Raw genomic sequence first — 16233 nt, 5'->3', positions numbered from 1 at the left:
GCTCACCTCATCTGGCTCTAAATCATCTCTGAAACAACACCATTGCCAAAAAGGAATTTTTACACAGTGTCCACAATCATAGCAACCTTACAATTTGAGTGCTACAAGGTGGATGGTGACGGTAGACCACTCTTTTTTAGGGTAGCCATTATTTGGTTATATTAGCTAGACCACAGTGACTGTATAAAGAGAAATTACTTATTTTTACATTCTGTATTAAACACAATTTGTACAAACCAAGGAATCATAATAAGTTATACTGTGGCTGTTGATTGCTCTCTTGGAGAAAGTGAAACTGATTAAATTTTCAAAAAGAGAGAGAAATATAAGTTAACAAAACAGCTACAAAAAGAAAGAAAAACTGTCACAGTACATTAGAAGAAAAACTGGGAAGGCTTTCACACCATTACTAACTACTTATGTACACTATTAGATTTCTAATAGATTAGGGATCAATTTTCAGGACAAAGGGGCCATCCCCAAGGAAGCCATAATCTTCTGGGAGCTCTACTGAAAGTGCCAAATTTAATATAGATATGTCTACCTCATGTCTGTATGTAACACAGGTGAAAATATAACAGATGGACTGGATAAATGAAGTCCTTCACCTCAGTCATAAAACTGGTTTTAAAAGTTTTTATTATATTTTACAGTATTAAAGGTTGAAAAGTAAATAACATAATATTTAAATATTTAAATCATAATAGCAATCCAAAGAAAAAGAAAATGAATCAATTAAATGAATATTTATAGGGTGCTTAAATCCATTTGATAAGACAATAAATTTAATTTAGTGTTTAAAAATTTTTCTATAAGCTAAGGATTTTTGTATTAAACAAAAATTTGGGGTTCTAAACCAAAATCATGTCCCCTTTTTTTCTATACACTTATCCTCTCTATTTAAAAAAATTAATTATCCAACTTTCTTTTTTCTTTTTGTATTTAAACAAATAAAGTTTCATCAAACATATTACAGAACTTGAAGGCTGAACACTCAGTCTGCAAGCTGCTGGCAAAATTTTAGCGATATCAAATTATGAATCATGCTTGCATTTTTAAAAAAGGATTCATGCTTCTCTTTTATAACCATTTAACCTTTCTATCCCCAAATCTCTCCATATTTCAAATCCCAAATAATCTCAGGTTTGAAGGTATTTTAGTTTTATTTTTATATCTGTATTTTAAAGTGTATGGGGGGGGTGGATAAACCGGGAGTTTGAGATTTGTAGATACTGACAGGTATATATAAAAGAGATAAACAAGTTTGTACTGCATGGCACAGGGAAATATATTCAAGATCTTGTAGTAGCTCACGGTGAAAAAGAATATGAGGATGAATGTATGTGTATGTTCATGTATGACTGAAAAATTGTGCTGTACGCCAGAAATTGACACATTGTAAACTGACTATAACTCAATAAAAAAAATTAAAAATTAAAGTGTGTATAAAATTTATCCCATGTAGCATAGTTTCAGGAAAGGAATATTCACTTGTGAAATTTGTGAAATTCTAAGTAGAGTTACTTTCCTTTGTCTTGCTTTGCTGGAGTTTTTACAATGTGTTTTTGTTTCATATAATTTTTATTTTTCAGAATCAGAAATTATTGTCAAAACTGGGACTAAAACTAGGGTGGTGACTGCCAGGAAGAATTTGCCTTTAGCATCAAATTTAGGAAGTTAGTGAACACAAAAATAACCAACAGAAAAATGAACTCATAACACCCTCACACACACACACAACTGGAGTGGGGAGGGGTGAAATTACATTTTTCAACAATGAGGAATTGAAAACTTCCAAATAAATTAATCCATATCAAGTAAGTTTAAAACACCAAAAATAATAGGCGATACCCCCCAAATTGTAACTAGATTGACAGCATTATTTCAGGCAAAGTCACATTAATGTTTTTGTTCATGTTATGTCTCTGTATTTCCTAAGTTCTTACAAGTATGTATTTTGCTTATTTAGTTTAACAAAAACACGGTATGTAATTACTTCTGATTAATTCCAATCGACCTTTATTCCAACATACACAGCAGTAGATTTCCACAGAAATCCACCCCCTCCTCCACACACACACATCCCCCAACCCCACCCTCGCTCCTAACAAAGAAGATGATCAGCTCCTTTCAGTGAGTGAATTCGACTCAGTGAGTTCGCGGTTAAGTGGTCCAGCAGGTCTTGCATTTCTTTAAACTCTTTCTCCAAACGTTCGTAAATTTTGCATCTGATAAAGCGCATACCTCAGTCTACATTAACACAAATAGACTCTCCCCTCTAGATCTTCACACCATTCTAGAGGTCGAATCCCATGTGCTTTTTCATTCCTCCGGTGGCTTCCCGAGCCCCTGGGCGTCCTCAAGGGGAGCTCTCCGACTCCAAACTCCGCCTGGAAACTCCCCAAGAAGTCTCCCCTTTACCAGGAAACGCTTACCTGGTTTCGATTCCCTGGCAAACGTCGTCCTCCAAAGTCGCCCTCCTTCCCCTACTCCCGCGGCAGACCTGCCAACCCACCTGAATCGGGCTCCGACCATAACGGTTCGGCGCGTTGGCCGGCGCCCCCGCCTCTAGCAGCGCCCGCACCTCTTCGGCGCGGCCCCGGGCGGCGGCGGCGGTCAGCCAGTCTGCGGAGGGCTCCATGCTGCTCCCCAACGCTCGCCCCTCGCTCCCTCGCTCCCTCCCTCCCGCCCGCCTCCGTCGAGCGCTGGAGGCGCGGCCCGCCCCGGCAGCTGGGGAGAAGCCCGCCCCTCCTCTTTCCTCCTCCGCAGCGGGCGGAAGCTGCCCCCAACCCCGGCCCCTCGACTCCTCCGCTGGAGTCTTTCCACCCTGGGGAGCGCCCTCCATGCGTTCTTCCAGGAGGCACCCCTTGCTCCGAACGCGCTATGAATGAGACCCCTGAAGTCGCCCCACACCGGGCCTCTGCAGTCACGAGTCTGCAGCTCGCCCGGGGACACCGGCCGGAAACGGTCCGCGCCTGGAGTCAGACGGAGCGAGTGGGGAGGGCGCCCTGGCCTTCCCACCTGCCCCCTCCCCAGGTCCCCCCCCACCCTCCTCCCTGCGCTGCGCCCCCACGCCTCACAGAGGCTCAGACGAGCTCCGGGCGTGTTCACTCTACCAAAGCGGAATTCCTCCCCTGTACACCCCCTCTGACATTAGAGAGCCGTACAGGAGTCCTAACTGCCAAGTTCGAACCAGTGTATTCGGTGTCATAGGCAAAGTATTGCTTCCTCTTTTAATCTGGAGAAACTGCCAGCCTGTCCTCGCGGTAAGAGTCCTGCGCAGGATCGGTGTCACCCGCATCGATAAGAGGCTTCCCTTCTTTTGGACAACACACTCCCCACTCCAACCCTCAGCGCTTCAGCTTCGCCCGCTGAGTCTACTGTGCCAGAAATCCTAGCTCAGACGTTCCTTTTGGAGAGTCGGCTCGCCTGCCAGCCTGAGCCTCCCTCCCTCCACACACGTGTTAAACGGATGTCGGGGGCGAGCGTTTCCTAGACTTGTACAATGCCTGGTACTAGTGCCTATTCTAAGGCCTGGCTCGGAGAAGATGAGGTCTATTTCCTGGGATGGTGGAGATTTCTATCGATAAGCAGGTAGGAAAGTGGCAAGAAAGTCATTCGGCTGATAGACTCAGTTCTTAATAAGGAATTCCTGTTCGACCAGGAAAAGTGCTCTGATTTCTAGAGGCAGAGGTGCATTCAGAGTTGGTTCAGAGACCAGGCTCACACACTGTCCTGGGGCCACTCCTGTCCCGCCCCCTACACCTCTCCCCACTACTGGAAAAATCTTACAATTTTCTTAGTTATAAAATTGGGGGCTAAGAGTGGTCCCTACTGCATAGGACTGTTCTGAGTTTTAAATGTTCTGAAATACATATAAGCATTTAATATAGTACCATACATCCTAAGCTAATACCTGTTAGCTTTTAAATTATCCATTTTGAGGATTCTCTCGCAATCTTGTTATGAGACACAGAGAAGAAAATTCTTTGGATAGAATTTTCAATATTACATAAAAGGGAACGTCAAGAATGCCTTAATCACTGAAATGATGATGAACATCCTCCAACAACTGATATATATCATATACATACAATTTTTAAAAATTGGATTGCTCAGGTTTTCCTGATGCCTTAAGCACATGCTTAATCTGTCTACTAGATAACCCAGCTCTAATTAAAAATTGTGTTTCAATCCCTGGTTGACTCTTCTTGAAGATCCAGGATACCTGACTGTACTTTCAGTTGCTGTTCGCTCAGGCAAAACATGAAGCTTTAAAATGATGCCAATTAGAACACTTATGGGGTGCCAAATCCATTATAAAAGTCCACAATGCATTACTATGCCATCTATATTTTCCTCCAGGAGTGTCTCAATTATTAGGGTAACAATGGTGTGGAAAATTCAAACTGTGGCAGGGAACATAAAATTCTTTTAATATAGCTTAAGGTATTGTCTGATGGGGGAGGAGGAAATAGTGGTTGTGGTGATGGGGTGGAGGGAAAAGATTTCCCTTGTAATATTTCTGACTTTTTATACTAATAACCAAAGCTCCCTTCAGTAAAATAAGGTTCTTAATCTCGGGGCAGGGAGAGTAGGCCCCTTGGAGAACCCGCTGAAAGATATATACCCTCTCCTCAAAAAATAAAGTATGCAATTTTATCTAGAAAGTGGGTTCACTGGCACACAGAGCTTTCAGAGAATTCAGAAATTCCTCTAAAACTCAACGATAGATTCCTACATCAAGAACTCTTCAAACTCTCAGACAATATATTGGACTGTTGTTGAAGGAAATGGGTGATGAAACCATATAAAAACATCCCTTAGATTCATTATATACAGACCTGGAGGTTGACTTTCTTCAAGAAAAGGTTTTAGACATGTATGCACTAGCTCCAGAACTTACAGTAGAGCTCCCACAAGATTATGGCATCCTTGAGTGTGGCCCTCCTTTTTCTGGAAATTGACCCCATTCTCCATTAGAAGTCTTGTGTAGTTAATGATAGTATGAAAACTTTCCTGGTTTTTCTTCTAAAGAACCTACTAAACTCCCAATTTACTCATCTATATCATCTCAGACCTGAGGGGAAAAACCTCAGAAGTGGTTTAATATAAATATAATGTATCTTCTTTCAGAAGAAAGAAAAAGCCCAGGATCCTAATGCTGGTTATGCTGGTCTCCAATTCCCCAAGTGTAAAATGAAATCATAATATATTTTGTGGTTTGATAAAATAAGGTGGTATATGTCAAAGAGCATTTTAAAGTCTAAAGTTTGTTGGTTATTGCTATGACATCCTCAAACTTCCTTCTCTTCTTCCCTGAGAAAGCCATGGCCTTATTTAGGTTTGTGCTGTGTTGGCAGTTTTGCAAGTCTGTACAATGAAATTAAAATCTGTCTCAATTCTGATCAGTTTTTAAAGATTATTCACTTAAAAAAATGAATGTTCTAGATCAATGGAATAGGATAGAAAGTTCAGAAATAAACCCATGCACTATGGTCAATTAATCTATGACAAAGGAGGCAAGAATATACAATGGAGAAAAGACAGTCTCTTCAATAAGTGGTGCTGGGGAAACTAGACAGCTACATGTAAAAGAATGAAGTTACAACATTCTCTAACACCATAGACAAAAATAAACTCAAAATGGATTAAAGACCTAAATGTAAGACTGGATAATATAAAACTCCTAGAGAAAAAGACAGGCAGAATACTCTTTGACATAAATCACAGGAAAAAAAAATTTTGAACCAGCTCCTAGAGTAATGGAAATAAAAGCAACAATAAACAAACGGGACCTAATTAAACTTAAAAGCTTTTGCACATCTAAGGATACCATAAACAAAATGAAAAGATAACCTACAGAATGGGAGAAAATATTTGAAAATGATGCAACCGACAAGGGACTAATTTCCAAAATATACAAATGACTCATACAGCTTAATATCAAAAAAGCAACCCAATAAAAAAATGGACAGAAGACCTAAACAGACATCTCTCCAAAGAAGAGATCCAGATGGCCAACAGGCACATGAACATGCTCAATGTTGCTAAGTATTAGAGAAATGCAAATCAAAACTACAATGAGTTATCACTTCACACCAGTCAGAATGGCCAACATTAAAAAGTCTACAAATAATAAATGCAGAAGAGGGTGTGGAGAAAAGGGAACCCTCCTACACTGTTGGTGGGAATGTAAATTGGTGCAGCTACTATGGAGGACAGTGTGGAGGTTCCTTAAAAAACTAAAAATAGACTTATATTATCCAGCAATCCCAGTCCTGGGCATATATCTGGAGAAAACTATAATTCTAAAAGACACATGCACCCCAATGTTCACAGCAGCTCTATTTACAGTAGCCAAGATATGGAAGCAACCTAAATGTCCATCAGCAGGTGAATGAATAAAGAAGGTGTGGTGTATATATATAATATATATATATATTACTCAGCCATAAAAAAAGAAATAATGCCATTTGCAGCAACATGCGTAGACTAGAGATTATCAAAATAAGTGAGGTAAGATGGAGAAAGACATGTTGCTTATATGCAGAATTTTTTAAAAAGATACAAATTTTGTTTACAAGCCAGAAGTAGACTCACAGATGCAGAAAACAAACTGTGGTTACCAGGGGGAAAGTGGGGTGGTGCAAGGGATAGATAAGGAGTTTGGGATTGATAGATACACATTACTATATATAAAATAGATAAACAACAAAGACCTAGCGAATGGCACAAGGAACTACATTCAATTTCTTGTAATGAGCTGTAATGGAAAAGAATCTGAGATATATGTATATACATATGTGTATATGTGTGTGTGTGTATATATATATATATATATATATATATATATATATATATCTGAATTGCTTTGCTGAATACCTGAAAATAACATTGTAAATCAACTACACTTCAATACAAAATTAGAATTAAAAATAAATAAATAAAACAAACAAAAAATGAATGTTCATTCAACAAGCTCAGAGGCCAAGGGTAGAGTATTGGGTTCAGGGGTGGGGAAGGAGGTGTTAAATATATGGGCTTGAGTTGGACTGCCTGGATTTTTTACTTAATTGCTCCATAACTTTGAACAATGTTACTTAACGTATCTGGACTTCAGTTTTTTTCATCTGTATAACTGGGATGAGAGTACTTCCCTCAAAACGCTGCTGTAGGGATTAAATGAGGCATTATATGTAATGAGTGTAGGAGAGCAAAGGGAAGAAGAGGATGACACAAGAAAATGAAACAGAACCAAACTCATCCTGGTGGCTTAGGCAAAGTCTCCATGGATGCTGAAATCTGACCCTAGTCTGGAAAAGTGCAAGAGTCTAAAGACGTAAAAGAAGAAGAAAGATGTTTTAGGCAGAGGTGAGGGCATGTGCAAAAACACAGACATCTGGGAAAACTGAAAGTAATTTACTGAGATGCATGGTGCGAAGATGGAAAAATAAACTTCTGGAAGAAAAGCCTGCAAAGGAGCCTGGTAAGTGCTGCTGGGATTGTCAGAGGAAAACTAGGAGTGAATGGGATGTTGAGGAAATGTGTGTAGGCTACTCTTTCACAGATTAGCTGTGATAACTCAAGTGTGTGGTGAAAGGAGACAGAGGGAAGGTGGAAGAGGCCTGAGCACACACATACCCTGAAGGAAAAGTGCCAGGTGAAGAGGACAGTTAGAAGAGAGAAAAAGAGAAACCGAGGACAGAGGCAAGAGAGGGTATTTTTGAGGACCTGAGGTCCCTAAAAAGTCAGGAAGAAATGGAATACAAAGCACAGGGAGTCATAAATTTGGATGCAGGAGATTCAGCTAGATTTGCGAAGGGAGAAAAGGTCGGGGCAGGGAGGAAGTTGAAACACTTCCTTCCGTGAACCAGAGGCTGGCTTGTTTTCAGTGAGAATATGATGGTAGGTTACGGAGTGAGAGTGGCAAAGGTTTAGAATATTTGTTATAAGGAAAGAGGGCTGGGCTAAGCAGAACTTAGAAAAAGAATCCTTTTCATCAGCCTGGAGACTCTAGCTGAGGGTAGGTGACACTAGAGGAGCACCTGACTATTTTATTTAAATTAAAGAAACCCTTGCAATGACGGTGGCCTAGTAACCCTACAAATCAAAGCATAGTAATTCTAGATGTAAATATTAATTCAACACATCACAAGAAAGAAAAAGAAAGATATTTGAGAAAGTAGTGTTCTGAAGTTAGGTTCTGATTCTGACAAGGCACTGAAGGATGGACAAGGTACAATATGCATGATATGCAAACATGTCAGATGATAACCAACATTATTTTATCAGGAAAATAAAGGCTGTTGGAGAAATATCTCTGAACTGGGACCCAGTGATAGTCCTGACGTACGTATCTAATAATATGCTTTTTGATTGTAAAATGCTTTGAGACTATTTAGCTTCAGTGTCCATATTTTTTAAATGGGTTCTGTCTTGCTCTATCTTTTATACCTCATGAGGTTATTATATCAAGTGAGACAATACATACAAACGTTATTTTAAAAGCATATGACTTTTTAAGGCCAAGTGAGGACACAGCCATGAGATCATCTGCAAGCTGAAGAAAGAGGCCTCAGAAGAAACCAAACCTATCAAAACCTTGGACTTCCAGCCTCCAGAACTATGAGAAAATAAAATTCTATTTTTAAGCCCCCTCCAAAAGCATATGTCTTTTTACCATATTAAATATTAGTACTGTTATAAAAGAATTGTTCAAAATATAGCTTGAGGTTAAAAGTTAAATGTACATAGAATATCTCTGGAAAGATACAGAAAAGTCTGTTAACTGTGGGGAGAGGAAATGGGGAACTGGAATGAGATCTTTTCACAGTCTGCAACTTGTATTGCTTGAATTTTGTACTATATGCATATATTAGCCATCTAATTAAATAAATACACTTATTAGACAAGTAAGCACTGCTTTTCTGAAAGCCATCACTTAAAAAAAAGAAAAGAAAAGAAGGGTCCTTAGTCAAGAGGGTAAATTGCGAACAAGCATCAACATGTGTGATACTCTGGAGGAGGAAGGCGGTCTGGCATTGGGATGCACTCTTTAGCGGAGCCTACCTTAACAGTATAGAAGACCCACTCTGATAACTGACACCTCAGACCTGTGTTACCAGGAAAAAGATGCTGTCTTTCAGGGTCTGGAGAGAATCCTATAGTTAAGGAGCCCTCCTTGGGAAATAGCTTATTTAGAGCAAGGTATGCTCTGTTAATGGAGCTTCTGGATATAGCTGGATCAAACCTGAATAGATGGGCTCTGGGGTTGAATGCTGGGTGCAGCAGATTATTTGAAGACTAAAGCAATGGGGGAATAATTTCATGCACCCCTTTTACTTTAGAAAGAATTAATAAAGTAAGGAAAAGAAAACCCCAGGTCTAGCTCCATCACTGATTTTATCATCTTGAGAAAGTGACACTTTATTCTGGCTTCTGTATCTCCAACTACAAAGCGGGCATAACAGCTGTACCTCAAGAGCCAAGAAAAGTGCCCTGGGGAAGAATTCTGAGGGCTCAGTGTCCAATCTGGGTATTTTAAATGGGAACGAAGGACTTCCTTGGGTGAAAAATGGCAAAGAATGTAGGGTTTTCCTTTATTTATTTTTCCACAAGGGAAAAAAGGTAGATTTAGCATGAAAGGGAAAACTCTGAGAAAAGGAGCAGACCTTGGAACAGGTTAGTTAAGAAAAGGGAATGTGTATCCAGGGATAGATCTATGGAAAATTCAAGATGGAGGATGTTTTCTTTGCCTTTTTACTATTATCTGAGTAAGTTCAATCCAGCACAATGACTGAGTATCTGCTAGGAATAAGGCACTCATTTAGGGACTCTATGACATCTCTTTCCATTTTCACTTAGAATTATTGTAATACTTACCTTCCTACTCAAACAGGACTTTGGCAAATAGCACAAAACATAAAATCCCTTAACTTTTAAATCTGATGCATGATTGTAGCTAAGTACCAATTTTTCAATCTTAATTTCCAAAGTATTATTTGGGTATAGAATCTGCAGTACTGTCATCATCTTCCCAAGATCATTCTGAGCATAACTTAAAAATGTATTACATGTTATAGCAGATGTCTTTTCTAAATTGTGTGCAAAATAAATGTAATTTTAAATCTATGTAAGGAGTTTACTATTAAAAGTATCTGTAGAGTGGACCCTTGTGAAATGAAGAATCTTTGCAGTTCATGTGAACAACCACTCCCTAACTCAGCTGTTCTGTAAATGTCTGTCTTTGTTTGTTAAGAAGTTTCTTTTGGTGATCTACTTACCTGTAGCTACTTGGTCAGTTGAAAAATCTAAAAGATTAGCACAATATGTTTGTATGTGTATCTCTGTCTCTGTCTCTTTGTCTTCTGTCTCTCTGCAAATAGTATGTAATAGTAGTATACTATATATGTGTATTAGGTAGTTTAGATAGAAATGAGCGCTGGGCAGGGGGAGAGGAAGGGGAAAGGAACAATCCAGAACACAAGGAACCTGAGCTGTCAATCAATCAGAGCGCAGGGAACTTGAGTTGTCGATCAATCGATCAATCAATCAATCAATCACAAAACCAGGATATAAAAACAGGGAAAAAAGGGTGAAGGCACCATTTTTCCTCTCTTGGATTGGCCTGCTCCCAATTCTTGGGAGTGTACAATCTTTCACTATTTTTTTTTTACTTCACTAATAAAAATCTTGCTTATGTCACACTTTTTGTCTCTCCTCAAAGATCTTTTTTTCGGGTGACTAAGAACCGAGGTAATTCTTACTTCCCTTTTCTCGGTAACATTAATTTTGGTGCCGGGACTAGGATCGCGTGCTTAAACCTAGTCTTTCCTCCTTCATTTCCCTCTCCCCCACCCCAGGCCCGTGGAGCACAAGCTCCTGGGGCCGGCTGTGGAGGCTGGAGCATGGATACAGGGCGTGGAGCTCCAAGCGGTGCTGGGCCGGTCAAGCAGCGAGTGGCCCTTCTGGGACCCCGCGCCGGCGGGTTGCGGCGCGAGGGCACTGAGGCCATGCGCTGCCTCCCCCACGCCCAGCCACCTGCACGCCCGCCCCAGCGCGCTCTGCCCCCACCCGCCCCGGCCGCCAGGGAGCTCCAAGTAGAGATAATCAGGCTTACTCCAGAACCACAGTAAACTATCACTTCTGGCCCTTACACTGGACTGGCCTATAGAGAAGACTACTGATCACCTTAAAACAATGCTCAAAGAGAAGCTACCAAACCAGGAAGAGAAGATGACATTTGAGGTAGATAGCTAACCCAAGACACGACCAGGCCTGCATACCAATTACTTTATCACTCGCACCTTTATATACTGGTCTCTATCCTTTGCTGGGGGTCCTTGCTTCTGCTTTCTGATCTCTGTTATCGAGTTCTCTAAAAAACAAGCTCCTTCAGTCTCTAACTCTCTTTTTCCCACTGGTCACTGCAAGGTCCTATGGCTACGACAAGTGTGCCTCCTTCTTGGGCTATTATTAACTTACTCTCCGACCTAAAAGGAAACTCAGTTTCCCAATGTGGCTGGGCCATGCCCTGGTTGCCACCATTTCAACCTATGGTGCCCTTAGCTACAATCATGCATCAGATTTAAAAGTTAAGGGATTTTATGTTTTGTGCTATTTGCCAAAGTCCTGTTTGAGTAGGAAGGTAAGTATTACAATAATTCTTATAACCATATCCTATTTGCCTTATTCACTGGCCAGCAAGTATTTAGCCACCTCTCTCGTACATCTCTGCCTTAGAAAATTGAGCTGCTGGAGTTCTAGCCCAAGTTCTCCTCTCCTGCTGCCTTCCCCATTCAGGAGCTTCCATGTGGACCCTATAACCCTAACTCACACCTCTATTTTTGCCCCCCCCTTTCTCTGGCTATCCCAGTTGAGCAGCTCCCCTGCTCCTGGATCACCAACCACCTGAGGGGTTAAAACTATTTCCTTGGACTTCGGGAACTCCCAGCTCATGGTAAGACTGTGGCCGCTTTCCCCATCCAGAAAGGAGGCGGAGATGCCAGGTCCTCCTTCTGCAGACCAATGACCCTGGGACGCCAGGCTCTCTTCGGTCCATGGCTTCAGGGTACTCTGGCTACAGGCAGAAGACTGAGACGTCAGACTATAGCCTGTGGGCTTCACCTTGGGACATGGAGCTCTGAAGATCCCCCTTCCCCCCCCAGTATCCTGCCCTTCAGATGGAAAGCCAACAGTTGATCCCTGCTGGGACTTCTCTGGGCTACATCTTAGCCAAAAGCATGGCCCACAAATAAGAGCATAAAATCAACCACCGCGCTCCAGCTTAATCTCTTCTACAATACACAAGGCAAATGGTCTAAAATACCATCTATCCAGATCTTTTATTTGGTGAGGGACAGCAGTGATCTTCTAAAGAAATGCAAAATACCCACCTTGGCCCTGGTTACTATCAGCAACCTGCTGTCGCCAACAACTTGAGAGGGGGACTCCCTTATACGTACGTCCTCCCCTGCTCTCCCTACCATATACCCCTCAGTTAAAGGATAAATTTCCCACCCAGTCTGCCCCTGATATTAGACAAAAACTCCAAAAGGCAGTCCAGGAACCCAGAGTAACCCTTGATAAATGCTAACCATTGCTGCCACAGGTTTTGTTTTTGTTTTTGTTTTTTTTTTCAGTTGAGATCAGGTACAAGAGGCCAAGGCTCAGGAGAAGCACAGAAGGAAAGAGGCCAGGCATGCCCAGATGATTACAGTCCTTCAAGGGCAGCCACCGTCCTTAAGTACCTGGCCGGCCCGAGGTACGTCCAACGACAAGTGCTGCCATTCAGGAGCCTCCCGTGCAAGGGGCACTGGTTCCTACCCTGTCTTTACCAAGCCCCCATTATACTCAAAAAGAAGAGATTTGGGGAAAACAGGAAGGATTTCTACTTGGACCTTCAGGCTGGTTACAACAGGGAGAAGTTTTACTTTTACCACAGGATCTCCAATGGGGTGTCTTGAAGGCCTTACATGAAGCTACACATTTGAGTAAGGATGCTTTTTCCTTGCTAATCTCAAGGACATTTAAAGGAAAGGGACTAACTAAGACCACAGACCGAGTGACCAGGTCTTGCCCTACCTGTGTGGTTAACAATCCACAGGGAGTTTTAAAACCCCAATTAATTCAACCTGTTCAGCACAGAGGGCGTTATCCAGGAGAGGACTGGCAACTTGGCTTTACTCAGATGCCCCCATATCAAGGTTACAAACACCTGCTGATCTTTGTTGACACATTCACAGGATGGATAGAAGCATATCCCACCAGAACTGAAAAGGCATCAGAGGTAACAAAACAACTATTTCATGAAATAATTCCCAGGTTTGGTCTCCCTCTTTCTCTCCAAAGTGATAATGGGCCTTCATTTATCTTCTCGATAGTCTAATCTGTTTCTAAAGCCTTGGGAATTCAGTGTAATCTACATTGCTCCTGGAGGCCTCAATCCTCAGGAAAAGTTGAAAGGGCCAATTAATTCCTTAAGACTGTTCTTAGAAAGCTCATCCAAGAAACCTCTTTAAGTTGGAAAGAGGCTTTACCAATAGCTCTTTTACGAACCAGGGTCGCCCTGGGTCTTAGTCTTTATGAAGCTCTCTACGGAAGACCATTTATTCGGACAGAAATACTGATAGATAATGAAGTCACTTCTTTAGGGGCATATGACCAGGCTCTTAATCAATTCCAAAACACCTTGAGAGAATTTGGTATACGTAGTATGTATTTGTGTGTGTACATGTATAATTTGTTTACATGCACAGATATGGATAATTAGCCTCATTTTGAGGGACAAAATAAGTAAAGCATATCATTAGAAGAGAGAGACAGACAGACAAAGATAGAGACAACAGAAAATTCATTCAAAGTTGCTAAGAAAATAATAATGGCTACCATTTATTGACCCCCCAACTATGTGACAAGCTTTAAGCAGCTTTACATGTATCATTTATAATCCCACAACTGTCTTGTGGGGTAGAGTGGATTAGCTTTCTTTTACAAATAAAAAAAAAGATGCCCAGAGTGCTAAAGTAACTATGCTTAAGGAGATGGAGTTCAAATTCAAGGTTCCCAGTTCTGTCTGAGAGGTGCACACTCTCCCCACTATGTTTCCCTGTTGATTAATTTGTGGACAACTCAGCAGTGCTTCCTTTTCTTTGAGAACGGTGCTTTCAAGCAGGCTGTAAATTCTGAACCAAGATTACAGGATCTCCACTTTCAGAATTACTGTACTTTCTGTGGGATTATTCTTCGGTAATAATACACATAGTGAAAATTTGGATGTTAAAGTTCCCTCAAAGTCACTTAATCCAGTCCCCCCATTTTTGAATGATTTTTTTTCCTGAGTATAGTTCACATTGCAAAAAATGTAAGAAATGAACTTCATAAAGGAAATGAAAAATTACACTATGCAGAAACAATAACAACATTTTAAAACACTTCCAGGCTTTTTCTTTGCTCATTTCTTATGGATATAACACAGTTTTGCAATGAGCTTTTACTTTTACTTATCATTAGACAGTTCCTCAAATTCTTGAAAATCACTTTATAAACACTACTTTTAACAGCTGCAATATATTCCACTGGGAGGGGTAGGTGAGGTTCAGTTTACTTATGATGCCCTTGTTGGCAGATATTTAAAGTGTTTCTAATTGCTACAATACATAGTATTGCCACATATATGGCAAAATCGCTTTTCAAAAAGCTACCCCCTTGATTTATAGATAAGAAAATGTAGGGGTAGTGTATTGCCATGGTTACCTAGTTAATAAATGTTTGCTGTAGATCTTAAACCCAGTCCTTTTTCTATATTCTTTCTATGGCCACAGCTATTTACTCTGACTCAGATAGATGTGATCGGTGAGGGTGTCAACCATATCCTTAAATAATAATCTTGGAGGAAACATAAATGCAGCATGGGTAATAAAGCTACCTCAGTCTTTACGCTCAGGTAGACTTCATCCCTCATTTACCAGTTTTGCAGACTTGAGTAAATTATGTAAACTTTCTGAGCCTCCATTTCCTTACCTCTCAAATAGGAAATAAAAAGTATTTCATAGGGTTATTATTAGGAATAAAGAATATCTAGATACACAGTAGGCTCTCAATAAATGGAATTTACTTTTTTTTTTTTAAGGATATGACATTTACTATCATCTTATTCATTTAGGCCTTGAAAGTCAATTTCCTCTTGGGTTTTTTTTTTTTTTTTGCTTATTACTGTACATTCTGCAGGCATCTGTGGTTTGAACAAGCACACTCCTTTCCAGAAGGTGTGATTAATTCTGTCTTTGAATTCTAACCCTCTGCAAACAGAGCTTCTTTGTAATAAAGTTGGCTGTGTTATAACAAAAGTACCTCCACAAAAACTTCATTAAATCATGGGAGGTGACAATAGAGTGTGTTGCTGTGTTCAATATTTCCTCTGCGTGCATTGCCACCCACCACCATTCCCTGCAGTGCAGTTCATGTAGAAAGGACAATGGGGAAACTACAGGCAAAACTGAGAAATTTTAAAGTTTACCTTTTCTAAACCTCTGTTCCCAACCTCCTTCTTTTTCTTCCTTGATGGGATACATTTTCTTTCAAACATGTGTTGCTCTCTTAATTGCTCACCTTGAACATACATAATATTTAATTGCTGCTTATGCTGCTAATATATGTACATGCTATTATCTCCCTGAGAAAGCAAAACTCACAGAGAAGTAATATTGTGTTCAGATTTCACTCTTGGTGTGAGTTGAGTGTACATGACTGATTGACTGGGTTTCACAATGATTTAGGACACTCTAATTTCAGGGGAATCATCCACACTGAAGCTTTCCTCTTCAAAGGAAGACCTAGTTGCCCACTTCCCCACAACTAACTGCCTTCTTGGGGCTCTACAGTCTGTCATCTTCAATTTTTTTTTTTTTTGCCTTTCCTGGACTTCTGAAAATTCTGAAGCCAAACCATCCTCTGATATTGTAAAAGATCAGAAGAAAAATTTCTTGTATTGGATCATTCTTCCTGAAGTCACATTCTTCACTCAATATGTAATTAAACTCCTCTGGGAGGAATCAACTTCATGATGATATACATCAATCCTGAATAAATCAGAAAATGCTTCCTACTTATGCTTTAGCACCTTTCACTTACAGATTTAACATTTACACTCATGTTTTCCTTTGAGTTTCCGGGTTGAGGGTATAGTTTTATATTTCTCTTTCTTATGGTTAAGATTAGAACTTCCAGACT

The 16233-nt window shown here is 40.5% G+C and overlaps 1 protein-coding gene across 4 annotated transcripts in view; it reads right to left on the bottom strand.

The window, feature by feature from the left end:
- LOC105092872 (cyclin-dependent kinase inhibitor 2A) overlaps window positions 1-16233 on the bottom strand; it is a 28630-nt gene that overhangs the window by 3797 nt on the left and 8600 nt on the right. The window contains exon 1 of one of the 4 annotated variants that reach the window (XM_031449616.2): window positions 2516-2653. The exons of the other annotated variants lie outside the window; for them this stretch is intronic. Coding sequence (XP_031305476.2) covers window positions 2516-2641 — 126 coding nt within the window. The 5' untranslated portion in view covers window positions 2642-2653. Of the gene's footprint in view, window positions 1-2515; window positions 2654-16233 lie in introns of those variants that run through there. 4 annotated transcript variants of the gene reach the window in all.

Source organism: Camelus dromedarius, chromosome 10 (assembly GCF_036321535.1).
Source record: "Camelus dromedarius isolate mCamDro1 chromosome 10, mCamDro1.pat, whole genome shotgun sequence".
NCBI lineage: Eukaryota > Metazoa > Chordata > Mammalia > Artiodactyla > Camelidae > Camelus > Camelus dromedarius.
Note: the sequence above shows the minus strand (reverse complement) of the source record. Positions and strands in the feature narration are given on the sequence as shown.